Source organism: Hyperoodon ampullatus (genome assembly GCF_949752795.1).
Source record: "Hyperoodon ampullatus genome assembly, chromosome: 5".
NCBI lineage: Eukaryota > Metazoa > Chordata > Mammalia > Artiodactyla > Ziphiidae > Hyperoodon > Hyperoodon ampullatus.
In genome coordinates, this window is record NC_136918.1 from 121326419 (window position 1) to 121341010 (window position 14592).

The 14592-nt window shown below is 36.1% G+C and overlaps 1 protein-coding gene across 1 annotated transcript in view; it reads right to left on the reverse strand.

Moving 5' to 3' along the window:
• Positions 1 to 14592, reverse strand: part of TMPRSS15 (transmembrane serine protease 15) — a gene marked incomplete at both ends in the record, with an annotated part of 146724 nt that overhangs the window by 114663 nt on the left and 17469 nt on the right. Inside the window, one exon of the mRNA XM_079705404.1 lies at positions 3822 to 3953. Within this exon, the coding sequence (XP_079561530.1) occupies positions 3822 to 3953 (132 nt within the window). The remainder of the gene's footprint in view (positions 1 to 3821; positions 3954 to 14592) is intronic.

Below are 14592 nucleotides of genomic sequence, written 5' to 3' on the forward strand. Positions count from 1 at the left end.
GAGAGAGAGAGAGAGAGAGAGAGAAATTTTAAATGAAAGAAAAAACAGAAAATTAAAAGAATTTCGTCATGTCCAGTGTTTTTAAAATTAGAATATAGATCACGTTTGCAACAGCACTTCACAACAAACAAGAGGGAGGAAAAAAAGATAGAGTGAAAAAGGAAAAAAAACAAGACGGGTTTTAGAATTTGTAAAATCTATTTGCAAAGCTGGTAACACTTTAGTAATTCTTCACGTCCACTCACTATATATTCGGGAGGAAGATATCCACAGCTTTGGGCTGTACAATGGGGGTCGTAAATTTCCAAAAAGCTGAGTGATGACCCTGGTGGCAGAGATTGTTGTATGTTTGCCATACCCTTATTCAATCCCTTTCTAGGTACGTGACTAGACTGTATACCCTAAAATGGGTCACGTGACAGAGTCCGGTTAATAAACTATAGTGAAAGTAATTGTGTTTATCTCCAGATATGATTTCTAAAAAGATCTTCTATAACATTTTTCCATTTTCTCTCAGCAGGTTGCAAAGGATCCAGGGGAGAACTTGGCACAGAAGGGATGGTGGAGGAACCGGCATCTTGAATGTCTGCAGAGCACAGCCTCTTGCCATCTTTCTTGGAATATAACGTAAGTGATAAATAAACTGTAATTGTCTTACATTGCTAAGATTGTTTATCATAATATTTAGCTTGCCCTTAAGAATATGATCAGTTTGCCTGTTCACTTTTTTATGAAGTTGCTGAGTTTTTGTGGAAATGGATAATCTACAGGTCTAGTTCTGCTCTAAAGGGCCTCTGAGAATTCCTGCACTTAAGTAAAGATTAAGAATATTCCTGAACACATTTAAAATAAAATTACAATAATATTGAACTACTTATCATAGCAAAATTCAGAATGCCAAAATATGATCATTTCAAGATATGGGCTTGTGCTAAGGACTTTCTCATACATTCTTTCATTTAATTTCAGGATATTTCTGGAGAACCTAATGTTACACGTTATGAAGCAGGACAGACTTTTGGCAAAACAGATATAACCCAGCCATGGCTGAGTAGGACTACTGGGTATTCAGGATTATAATTTTTGACTACGAAGTGCTTTTAAGTGTAGCATCAGAAAAAATTCTCAGTGAGAGATCAATGAGCCTGTCAAATAATATCAGCTATTCTATTGCACTATCTGAAATTGCCTGTAATGGAATGGGATTCCTATGGGTGTGTTCTTAGGACCCACGGAGAGCGCCCTCTGCTGGCTCAATGTTTATTAGTTGTGTGTTTTCTCAGGGCTTTGAATTCTCCAGGAACGTAAATCAAACATGGTCTCTGCCCATCTATTGTGCACATAACTATAAGGCATGCACGTACATTGTGCATGCAAACAATCTATGGAGACACTTGCCAAATTCCAAACAGGCCTGAACATTAGCCTAAACACTGTGAGTCAGCACCTCTTCTTCTCATAGGTCAGCTAAAAAGTGAACTTCCCTGCTGATGCAATTTTCATCAGAAGAAAAAACAATTTAAATAAATCTTGGTTCTGCTATAGTCAGCTATAAGTTGTGAAAACCTAAACAACTAAAGACTAAAAAAGAAGCTGTTTAGCAAGTCAACATTATTATGACTCTATTAATAACACAAACTAGAATTAGAGCCCACAGCTGGAGGAGAAAAAAGAGATAGAGCAAAGGTCAGTTTCACATAGAGAATTCTCTTAAAATAATCTTTCAGTGAACGTAGATTGATGGACGGGGCTTTCATGTAGAAATTATGCTATAGAAGTTCGAGGTGGTGCTGAGGTGAAGAACTCACAATCATTCATGATTAAATAATAAATAAAACAACTTATATATGCTTGAAAATCCTAGATGGGTAGAGTAATTGATCTGTCCACTTTTTCCATAAAAACTTTAAATTGTTTTTCAAAAATAGATATAATGCTAACTTTAAAACACAAATAAATAAGATAATCGAGAAAAAATGGCAAACGAGGATTCAGAGGCTTAAGAAAGTTAGTGACATCGATGGTGAATTGATACTGTTTAAATTAACATAAAACCTCCATGATATTGAAAAATAATAATAAAGTTTGATGATGTCTTTCAGGCAAATTTAGATAATTCAGTTCTAATAGTGAGGTTCATGTCATGAGTTTAGAATGACTAAGAAAAATAATTCATGGCCTTATAACTTGTTTTAGGACAAGTTGCCACACATCGGATATTTCTAGATAAGCATGGATACTAATTTATTATGAAAATTATAACCTCCATGACAGTAAAGAGCACATAATAGGTGTAGTTCATTTTCTGCTTATTCATCTTATATATTTTTCCCCATTTAAATTTATCGATCATCATTATACAGGCTTAACGGTATGTATCTCACTTTGATACACATTATTTTTGAAATATAAATCAGCATCACCTTTATTACCTCATGATGGCACACTTGTATCACATTCTCTGTGGAAAGGCTTTGAAAACTACCTGAAAACCATAGCAAAATAGGATGTTGCTTTCTTTTTCTTTGAGTAACTTAGTTATATAAAATAGATTAAAAAATATTTTGTAGCCTACACTTTCTTCCAATATGCTCTGAGTGCACTTCAAAGTATGTAGCTAAACTCTGAAGTTTGAATTTTATCCAAGAACATTTGAATTAGGATTGCTCAGTAGAAGACTCTTCAGTTGCCAGTTTTTGAGTTGGTTCTGGGAAACAGAAAAACTGCCTGTCTTTTCAAGTATATATTGAGGGTATAGGTAATTTTTAGAACTTGAGTTGGCAATGGAGCATTCATCTTCAATTAACATCAAGCAAGAAGAGCAAAGTGTAACAAATAATAGAAGAACACAGGGTAGCAAATTGTAACTAAAGCCTCTTCACATTTCGGGAACTAATGGTGCTCATGGTCAATTTTTAAACTGATTGTAAACCACACCAAAAAATTGTCCAATTCCTGACGTTTAATTTTTCAAGAACAAATTATAGGTTAGAATCGTTTAGATAGTTCCTCACATTCTTTACCAATCTGTATGTACATTTATGTGCTAATCTTTCATGTGTATATTACCCAGTGATAAAATGATGAAATAAGCCAAAGAAGAAATCTGTTTATATCACTTAGAGCCATGTTTGGCATTTAGTAAGTACTACTTAAATGTTAAATAATAATAATAATAATAATAATAATAATAATAATAATAATAATAATAATGATTTAAAAAATTATTAGCACTCAAAACAAATGCCAAAATTTACCAAAAGAAACACAGATATTTTATTGATCAAACATGAAGATCTTATTTGTAGCTGATTTCCCTTATTCACAGAACTACAACTCAAGTACAGTTTTTAATATATATTTTGTTTCTTTACCAAAAGGTAAATAAAGGCAACAATCAAAATTAAGGGGTAGTGATTACAGAGTTAGAAACTGTTAAAATGGCAAAAATAAAATGACCAATATTATGATAAGATGGTGAAAAAGTGTTCAAATTCATTATAGTTTGTAGTAGCTTAATCTGGGATGAAAAATAATGCCAATCTCCTCCCCCAGACATTAACCACAGCATTCTTTCTACACTTGTCAAATCGAATTCTGTTTAATTAATATGCTTAATGTCATAAAGTTGAAATAAAGTTTAAGAAATATTAATATAATTATTTTTTTTAGATTTTTGTAGTAAATTATAAACATGGCTATTGGGATACCTCATTCTCCAGTAGTTTTTGGTACTTGAAGGGTGTGTGTGTATGTGTGTGAGTACATAGTGAGGGAGGATGGAAAAGAAGGGGGAAGAGGGAGGGAAGGTCATCACTTACCACAAATTTTATTGTCTTCATCAGAGCCATCTGGACAGTTCAATTCTCCATCACAAAATAAATCAATTGCTATACACTTTAGAGCATCAGCACACAACCTTGAATCAGGTGGGCACTCTACTGAGACATTTCCTTTTAAAAAAAGATTGGATTTATAAGTCTCCCACATAGTAGATTTAATTTCAAACTAATGAGATATGTACAATGTCTGGATGGTTATTATGTATTTTTTGTCATTTGGGTAAGTATATGCTTATTTATAAGCATGTATTTCAATTTCCAAAAGAAATATTTATTTCATTTAATGAATTGATCCTTTGTAAAAACTTAGAGTTTTAAATTTTGAAGAAATGATACATATTTCTTCATAGATGTCAAATATGATGTTTATTTTGTTGGTTTTTAACCTCGACAAATCAGTACTACAGTTTGAACATTTAGTCACCAATATTTACACCTCCTAGGATTGTAATGTGTAATGTGGAGCAATTTATTGGAATATGTATCACATCATCTGCAGTATCTAGTAGCCACTTCGTTTACTTATAAACTTATCATTTGAAAATATAGTGGCTGAAGACAAGGTTTGCATCCTGCAGAGCAAAATTTGTCAAAGAAAGCTATTTTATAGTAAAATAAAACGCTTAAAATTCCCAGCGCATTGAGCATGAGAAACCCAAAGGTTATTTCTTTGCAATATCTCCTTGCTTCTTGGATCAGAGGTTCTTAGGGGGAAAGGTGCAAACATGGCCCTGAAGGACTCCATGCCATACTCTGGCCATGATCTGATCAATTTGCACCTCTCAACCTGTCCTTTCCTTCCCCTTCTCCTCTTCCACATTTCTAGATATAAAGGTGGACTGAGAAACACATTTTACTTCTAGAAATTGACTTGGAAATTTTAGGTGTAATTCTAAAAATATATTTGCATGCCCACTAGATAAACACATATGTTTTTATTTTTCTAAGCAATGTGAGAATTTGAATATTTTTTGTCTATGATTAGAATAACAACGACAGTTTAAAGTTTTTGGAAAATCTTTAAGCTCAATAACATTTTTTTGTTATTGTTCTTAATCTTAAAACCAGCATTGCCCTGCCATCTGCTGGGCTTTAAACATATATTTGATTCTGAAATTTCTCCTTATACTCCAAGAAATTAATTGGAGAAAGAAAAGTGTTTCTGTCAATAAATCTGTTAAGGTAATACTTAATTAGGAACATTATGGACAGGGTTGCTGAGTATATATACAACTAAATTGAACTTTTGTAATTGTCTGTAGTTAACGTGGATATAAACTATTGGGAAATTCAAGGATCACCTAACATCTAAAATAGGAAAGGATAAAAACCAGAGCCATTCCCAAATGACAAAATACTCCCACTTAAGGGAATAAAAAAATGATAAAAATGGTATTGAATAAACACATATGCATATTATGAGATATATATGAGATACTCATCAAGAGAGTCCTTAATTGTTGAGTCCCTAATCCATGAAAGGCATAGTGTTGATAGTATTCCATAAATGCTTGATAAATAAATAAATGAGAAAAAGGGCATTATTCTATAAATTCTATGTCTCACTTTAACAGTAGTTAATAGAATTCTAAGTGTTCAGCATCTATAAAATTAGATTTGGGGATATAACTAGGAAAATTATAATTTTGTCTGATCTAATGCTTCTCATGGGAACTTCACTTCCTGATGTTTCATATTTTGTCTGTTGCTTATTGAACTTTATAGAGTGAATTTCAAAACTACACTGGCAAGTGACACCCCTTGGGATCTTTTGATCTCATTAATGATCACTCATTCACTCTACAAGTATTTATTTCTACTTATTTGTGTCATGGATTTTTAAGGGATAGAGATAAAAGGATGAGTAAGGCAGAGACTATTCTCATGGAGCTTGGAGTTTAGTTGGGGACTGGTTCATTAACTAATAAATTTTTTAAATGATGCAGAAAAAAGTGATATGGGAACATCAAAGACTGGGATAAATCATGGATTATTTTCCTTCTGAGGCAGGGATTGAAAGCATCTTCACATAAACTAAATTTTGGAGGATGCTTAGAAATGCACAAGGAAGAGAGGTATGTGAAATGTATACATAGTGATATGAAAAGAGCATATTAATATATGCAGAACAGAGGACTGTATCTAGATGTTGGGATGTTAATTGAAGCCATGTCAGGAAGGGAGTTTAGTGCCAAATTCTGGGGGACTTTTAAAAAATCTTTTAACATATTAAAATATTTTTCTATAAGCAATGGAATTGAAAATGTTTACATATATATGTGATATGACCAGTCCATATTTCATAAAGACAATTCCAGGGCCAAGTAAGGAATCTCTTCAGAGAGCAATTGAGAAACTGTTTCAATGGTCAAGGTGAAAGTTGATGAGGTTTGGAACTCAACTCTTGCACTCACAGAAGAGATGGGGCACATTCCAATTGTTATTTTACAAGTAGAATTGATGAGCTTTAGCAACCAGATGTGCCCCTGACCAGAGAGCAGTGGCTAAGGGGATGTTAAGGATGGTACGTACACTTCTGGAGTGGCCAGTTGAATTACCAACGGTCATTAGTCAAGTTAGTGATTATAAGAGAAACAGCTGGTGGGATTAGAAAATGACTCTAGTTTGAAATATTTTGATTTGAAAGTGGAAATATGATATTATGTGAAGACTGTACTCTGTATATCTCCAGATTCCAGTGTATAAACACTCTTCAGCTGTCTTGGTCCATGAATAAAGAGAAGTTCCTCATATCAAAACCAATATGGGGGGGAGACCTTCAAGATAGCAGAGGAGTAGGACGTGGAGATCACCTTCCTCCCCACAAACACATCAGAAATACAAGTACATGTGGAACAGCTCCTACAGAACACCTACAGAACGCTGGCAGAAGACCTCAGACCTCCCAAAAGGCAAGAAACTCCCCACGTACCTGGGTAGGGCAAAAGAAACAGGAATAAACAGAGACAAAGACTAGGGAAGTGACCTGCACCTCTGGGAAGGAGCTGTGAAGGAAGAAAGGTTTCCACACACTAGGAAGCCCCTTTACTGGCAAAGATGGTGGGTGGGTAGGGGGGAAGCACCAGAGCCACAGAGGACAGCGCAGCAACAGGGGTGCAAAGGGCAAAGCGGAGAGATTCCAGCGCAGAGGATCGGTGCCGACCAGCACTCACCAGCCCGAGAGGCTTGTCTGCTCACCCGCCGGGGCGGGCGGGGCTGGGAGCTGAGACTCGGGCTTCGGTCGGAGCGCAGGGAGAGGACTGGGGTTGGCGGAGTGAACACAGCCTGAAGGGGTTAGTGCACCACGGCTGGCCGGGAGGGAGTCCGGGAAAAAGTCTGGAGCTGCCGAAGAGGCAAGAGACTTTTTCTTGCCTCTTTGTTTCCTGGTGCGAGAGAAGAGGGGATTCAGAGCGCTGCTTAAAGGAGCTCCAGAGACGGGCGCGAGCTGCAGCCATCAGTGTGGACCCCAGAGACGGGCATGAGATGCGAAGGCTGCTGCTCCAGCCACCAAGAAGACTGTGTGCAAACACAGGTCACTATGCACACCTCCCCTACCGGGAGCCTGTGCAGCCCGCCACTGCCAGGGTCCCGTGATCCAGGGACAACTTTCCCAGGAGAACACATGGCGCGCCTCAGGCTGTTGCAACATCAGGTCACCCTCCGCCGCAGGCTCGCCCCGCATCCGTACCCATCCCTCCCCCCAACCTGAGTGAGCCAGAGCCCCCGAATCAGCTCCTCCTTTAACCCCATCCTGTCTGGGCAAAGAACAGATGCCCTCAGACAACCTACAGGCAGAGGTGGAGACAAATCCAAAGCTGAACCCCAGGAAATGTGTGAACAAAGAAGAGAAAAGGAAATTTCTCCCAGCAGCCTCAGGAGCAGCGGATTAAATCTCCACAATCAACTTGATGTACCCTGCATCTCTGGAATACCTGAATAGACAACGAATCATCCCAAAATTGAGGCAGTGGACTTTGGGAGCAACTGTAGACTTGGGGTTTGCTTTCTGCATCTAATTTGTTTCTGGTTTTATGTTTGTCTTAGTTTAGTATTTAGAGTTTATTATCATTGGTAGATTTGTTTATTGATTTGGTAGCTCTCTTCCTTTATATATATCTATATATTTCTTTTTTCTCATTTTGTGAGTGTGCATCTGTATGCTTCTTTGGGTGATTTTGTCTGTATAGCTTTGCTTTTACCTTTATCCTAGGGTTCTGTCTGTCCACATATTGTTTTTCTTTTAGTTTTTAACGCTTGTTATCATTAGTGAATTTGTTTTTTGGTTTGATTGCTCTCGTCTTTATTTCTTTCCTTTATTTTTATTACTTTTTAATTTTTTTATTTTTAACAATTTTTTTATTTTAATAACTTTATTTTATTTTTTTCTTTCATTTTTTCTTCTTTTCTCCCTTTTCTTCTGAGCCGTGTGGCTGACAGGGTCTTGGTGCTCTGGACGGGTGTCAGGCCAGTGCCTCTGAGGTGGGAGAGCCAAGTTCAGGGCACTGGTCCACAAGGGACCTCCTGATTCCACATAAAATAAAATGGTGAAAGCTCTTCCAGAGATCTCCTGGTCAAGGCTAAGACCCAGCTCCACTCAACGACCAGAAAGCTACAGTGCTGGACACCCTATGCCAAACAACTAGCAAGACAAGAACACAATCACACCTATTAGCAGAGAGGCTGCCTAAAATCATAAAAAGGTCACAGACACCACAAAACACACCACCTGACATGGTCCTACCCACCAGAAAGACAAGATCCAGTCTCATCCACCAGAACACAGGCACCAGTCCCCTCCACCAGTAAACCTACCCAACCCATTGAATCAACCTTAGCTACTGGGGGCAGACACCAAAAACAACAGGAACTATGAACCTGCAGCCTACTAAAAGGAGACCCCAAACACAGTAAGTTAAGTAAAATGAGAAGACAGGAAAACACACAGAAAATGAAGGGGCAAGGTGAAAACTCACCAGGCCAAACAAATGAAGAGGAAATAGGCAGTTTATCTGAAAAAGAATCCAGAGTAATGATAGTAAAGGTGATCCAAAATCTTGGAAATAGAATGGAGAAAATATAAGAAATGTTTAACAAGGACCTAGAAGAATTAAAGAGCAAACAAACGTGATGAACAACACAATAAATGAAATTTAAAATTCTCTAGGAGTGATCAATAGCAGAATAACAGGCACAAAAACGGATAAGTGACCTGAAAGATAAAATAGTGGAAATAACTACAGCAGAACAGAATAAAGAAAAAAGAATGAAAAGAATTGAGGACAGTCTTAGAGACATCTGAGACAATATTAAATGCACCAACATTCAAATTATAGGGGTCCCAGAACAGGAAGAAAAAAAGAAAGGGACTGAGAAAATATTTGAAGAGATTATAGTTGAAAACTTCCCTAGCTTGGGAAAGGATATAGTCAATCAAGTCCAGGAAGCGCAGAGAGTCCTTTACAGTATAAACCCAAGGGGAAACATGCCAAGACACATATTAATCAAACTATGAAAAAGTAAATACAAAGAAAAAATATTAAAAGCAGCAAGGGAAAGACAAGAAATAACATATAAGGGAATCCCCATAAGGTTAACAGCTGAACTTTCAGGAGAAACTCTGCAAGCCAGAAGGGAGTGGCAAGACATATTTAAAGTAATGAAAGAGAAAAACCTACAACAAAGATTACTCTCCCCAGCAAGGAGCTCATTCAAATTTGATGGAAAAATTAAAACCTTTACAGACAAGTAAAAGCTAAGAGAATTCAGCACCACCAAACCAGCTTTACAACAAATGCTAAAGGAACTTCTCTAGGCAGGAAAAGACCTACAATAACAAACCCCAAACAATTAAGAATATAGTAACAGGAACATACATATTGATAACTACCTTACATGTAAATGGACTAAATGCTCCAACCAAAAGACATAGACTGCCTGAATGGATACAAAAACAAGACCTGTATATATGCTGTCTATAAGACCCCCACTTCAGACCTAGGAACACATACAGACTGAAAGTGAGTGGATGGAAAAAGATATTCAATGCAAATGGAAATCAAAAAAAGCTGGGATAACAATTCTCATATCAGACAAAATAGACTTTAAAATAAAGACTATTACAAGAGACCAAGAAAGAAACTACATAATGATCAAGGGATCAATCCAAGAAGAAACTATAACAATTATAAATATTTATTCACTCAACATAGGAGCACCTCTATACATACGGAAAATGCTAACAGCCATAAAAGGGGAAATCAACAGTAACACAATAATTATAGGGGACATTAACACCCCACTTTCACAAATGGACAGATCATCCAAAATGAAAATAAATAAGGAAACACAAGCTTTAAATGATACATTAAACAAGGTGGACTTAATTCATATTTATAGGATATTCCAACCAAAAATAAAATTATACACTTTCTTCCCAAGTACTCATGGAGCATTCTCCAGGATAGATCATATCTTGGGTCACAAATCACGCTTTGGTAGATTTAAGAAATTTGAAATCATAACAAGTATCTTTTCCAACCAGAACACTATGAGACAAGATATCAATTACAGGAAAACGTGTAAAAAATACTAACACAAGGAGGCTAAACAATACACTACTTAATGACCAAGAGATCACTGAAGAAATCAAAGAGGAAATCAAAGAATACCTAGAAACAAATGACAAAGAAAACACGATGACCCAATACCTATGGAATGCAGCAAAACAGATCTAAGAGGGAAGTTTATAGCAATACAATCCTATCTCAAGAAACAAGAAACATCTCAAAGAAACAACCTAACCTTACACTTAAAGAAATTAGAGAAATAACAACAACAACAAAAAAAAAAACCCAAAGTTAGCAGAAGGAAAGAAATCATAAAGACCAGATCAGAAATAAATGAAAAACAAATGAAGAAAACAATATCAAAGATCAGTACAACTGAAAGCTGGTTCTTTGAAAAGATAAACAAAATTGATAAACCTTTAGCCAGACTCATCAAGAAAGAGAGGGAGAAGACTCAAATTAATAGAATTAGAAATGAAAAAGGAGAAGTAACAACTGACACTGCAGAAATACAAAGGATCATGAGAGATTACTACAAGGAATTATATGCCAATAAAATGGACAACCTGGAAGAAATGGACAAATTCTTAGAAAAGCACAACCTTCCGAGACTGAATCAGGAAGAAATAGAATATATAAACAAACCAATCACAAGCACTGAAATTGAGACTGTGATTAAATATCTTCCAACAAACAAAAGCCCAGGACCAGATGGCTTCACAGGCGAATTCTATCAAACATTTAAGGAAGCACTAACACCTATCCTTCTCAACTCTTTCAAAATATAGCAGAGGGAGGAACACTCCCAAACTCATTCTACAAGGCCACCATCAACCTGATACCAAAACCAGATAAAAATGTCACAAAGAAAGAAAACTACAGGCCAATATCACTGATGAACATAGATGCAAAAATCCTCAACAAAATACTAGCAAACAGACTCCAACAGCATATTAAAAGGATCATACACCATGATCAGGTGGGGTTTATCCCAGGAATGCAAGGATTCTTCATTATATGCAAATCAATCAATGTGATAAACCAGATTAATAAACTAAAGGATAAAAACCATATGATCATCTCTACAGATTTAGAAAAAGCTTTCAACAAAATTCAACACACATTTATGATAAAAACTCTCCAGAAAGTAGGCATAGAGGGAACTTACCTCAACATAATAAAGGCCATATATAACAAACCCACAGTCAACATCATTTTCAATGGTGAAAAACTGAAAGCATTTCCTCTAAGATCAGGAACAAGACAAGGTTGCCACTCTCACCAATATTATTCAACATAGTTTTGGAAGTTTTGCCACAGAAATCAGAGAAGAAAAAGAAATAAAAGGAATCCAAATCAGAAAAGAAGAAGTAAAACTGTCACTGTTTGCAGACGACATGATACTATACATAAAGAATCCTAAAGATGCTACCAGAAAACTACGAGAGCTAATCAATGAATTTGGTAAAGTAGCAGGATACAAAATGAATGCACAGAAATCTCTTGCATTCCTATACACTAATGATGAAAATTCTGAAAGAGAAATTAAGGAAGCACTCCTATTTACCATTGCAACCAAAAGAATAAAATACCTAGAAATAAACCTACCTAAGGAGACAAAAGACCTGTATGCAGAAAAATACAAGACACTGATGAAAGAAATTAAAGATGATACAAATAGATGGAGAGATATACCATGTTCCTGGATTGGAAGAATCAATATTGTGAAAATGACTCTACTACCCAAAGCAATCTACATATTCAATGCAATCACTATCAAACTACCAATGCCATTTTCCACCAAACTAGAACAAAAAATTTCACAATGTGTATGGAGACACAAAAGACCACGAATAGCCAAAGCAATCTTGAGAAAGGAAACCCAAGCTTGAGGAATCAGGCTCCTGGACTTCAGACAATACTACAAAGCTACAGTAATCAAGACAATATGGTACTGGCACAAAAACAGAAATATAGATCAATGGAACAGGATAGAAAGCCCAGAGATAAACCCATGCACATATGGTCACATTATTTTTGATAAATGAGGCAAGAATATACAATGGAGAAACGACAGCCTCTTCAATAAGTGATGCTGGGAAAACTGGACAGCCACATGTAGAAGAATGAAATTAGAACACTCCCTAACCCTGTACACAAAAATTAACTCAAAATGGATTGAAGACCCAAATGTAAGGCCAGACACTATAAAACTCTTAGAGGAAATCATAGGCAGAACGTTCTATGGCATAAATCACAGCAAGAATCTCTTTGACCCACCCTCTAGACAAATGGAAATAAAATAAAAAATAAACAAATGGGACCTAATGAAACTAAAAAGCTTTTGCACAGCAAAGGAAACCATAAACAAGATGGAAAGACAACTCTCAGAATGCGAAAAAATATTTGCAATTGAAGCAACTGACAAAGGATTAATCTCCAAAACTTACAAGCAGCTTATGCAGCTCAATATCCAAAAAACAAACAACCCAGTCCAAAAATGGGCAGAAAACCTAAATAGACATTTCTCCAAAGAAGATATATAGATCGCCAGCAAACACATGAAAGGATGCTCAACATCACTAATCTTTAGAGAAATGCAAATTAAAACTACAATGAGGTATCAGCTCACAGCAGTCAGAATGGCCATCATCAAAAAATCTACAAACAATAAATGCTGGAGAGGGTGTGGTGAAAAGGGGACCCTCTTGCACTGTTGGTGGGAATGTAAATTGATACAGCCACTGTGGAGAATAGCATGGAGGTTCCTTAAAAAACTAAAAATAGAACTGTCATACAACTCAGCAATCCCACTCTTGGGCATATACCCTGAGAAAACCATAGTTAAAAAATAGTCAAGTACCACAATGTTCATTGCAGCTCTATTTACAATAGCCAGGGCATGGAAGCAACCTGAATTTCCATCGACAGATGAATGGATAAAGAAGATGTGGCACATATATACAATGGAATATTACTCAGCCATAAAAAGAAATGAAATTGAGTTCTTTGTAGTGAGGTGGATGTACTAAGAGCCTGTCATACAGAATGAAGAAAGTCAGAAAGAGAAAAACAAATATTGTATGCTAACGCATGTATATGGAATCTAAAAAATATAATAATAATGGTTCTGAAGAACCTAGGGGCAGGAGAGGAATAAAGATGCAGACATAGAGAATGGACTTGAGGACTAGGGGAGAGCGAAGGGTAAGCTGGGATGAAGTGAGAGTGTGGCATGGATATATATACACTATCAAATGTAAAATAGATAGCTAGTGGGAAGCAGCCTCATAGCACAGGGGAATCAGCTCGGTGCTTTTTGCCCATCTAGAGGGGTGGGATAGAGAGGGTGGAAGGGAGGGAGATGCAAGAGGGAAGAGGTATGGGGATATATGTATACATATAGCTGATTCACTTTGTTATACAGCAGAAACTAACACAACATTGTAAGGTAATTATACTCCAATAAAGATGTTAAAAAATAAAAACCAATATGGAAAATATGAATATAGTTTTGTTATATAAAGAAGTGTGTTTTGGAATTTTATCAGATTTTATTTTTACCTAGTCTGCTGTCTCCATCTCATCTCCTTATGTACACATATATGATTTCAATTCCCAAGAAAACAATTGGTTAACACATTAACTATTACAGAAATTACCCAGATGCCAGTTTTTTTAAATGACCTTCCATTCTTAAAGCTAGAGTCCTTTGATTTTTGTACTCCTTAGCTTGCCATTTCATTCCTTAATTTTTGTTCTAGTATTTCTTCTTTTCTAGGAAATCTGTAGTGTACTTCTCAAGAGGGAATTTTTAGCAAAGGAGTTAAGAAGTTCTATTTAAGGAAATGTGCACAAAGAGAATAATAATTGGTTCTACTTATTAAAAGCTGTTCAAATTGTCTGAATATTAGTTGCTGTTTTCTTGAGTGGGAAAAAGATTGACATATTGTTATATCTATATGATATTTTATCTTCTGGATATTAATTTTTTGGCAAACTATGAAAACCCACCAATAAATTAGTATTATTTGGAATTCTGCAAATGGAAGGTTTTAAGTAACTGTTTATATTTATATTATGAAGGAGTCAGTACACACTGAAATATGTTTACTTCAGAGTGATTCACAGCCGTATCAATGTCCAGTGATTTGGGGTGAGGAATCTCTTGTGCCTACTTTGTG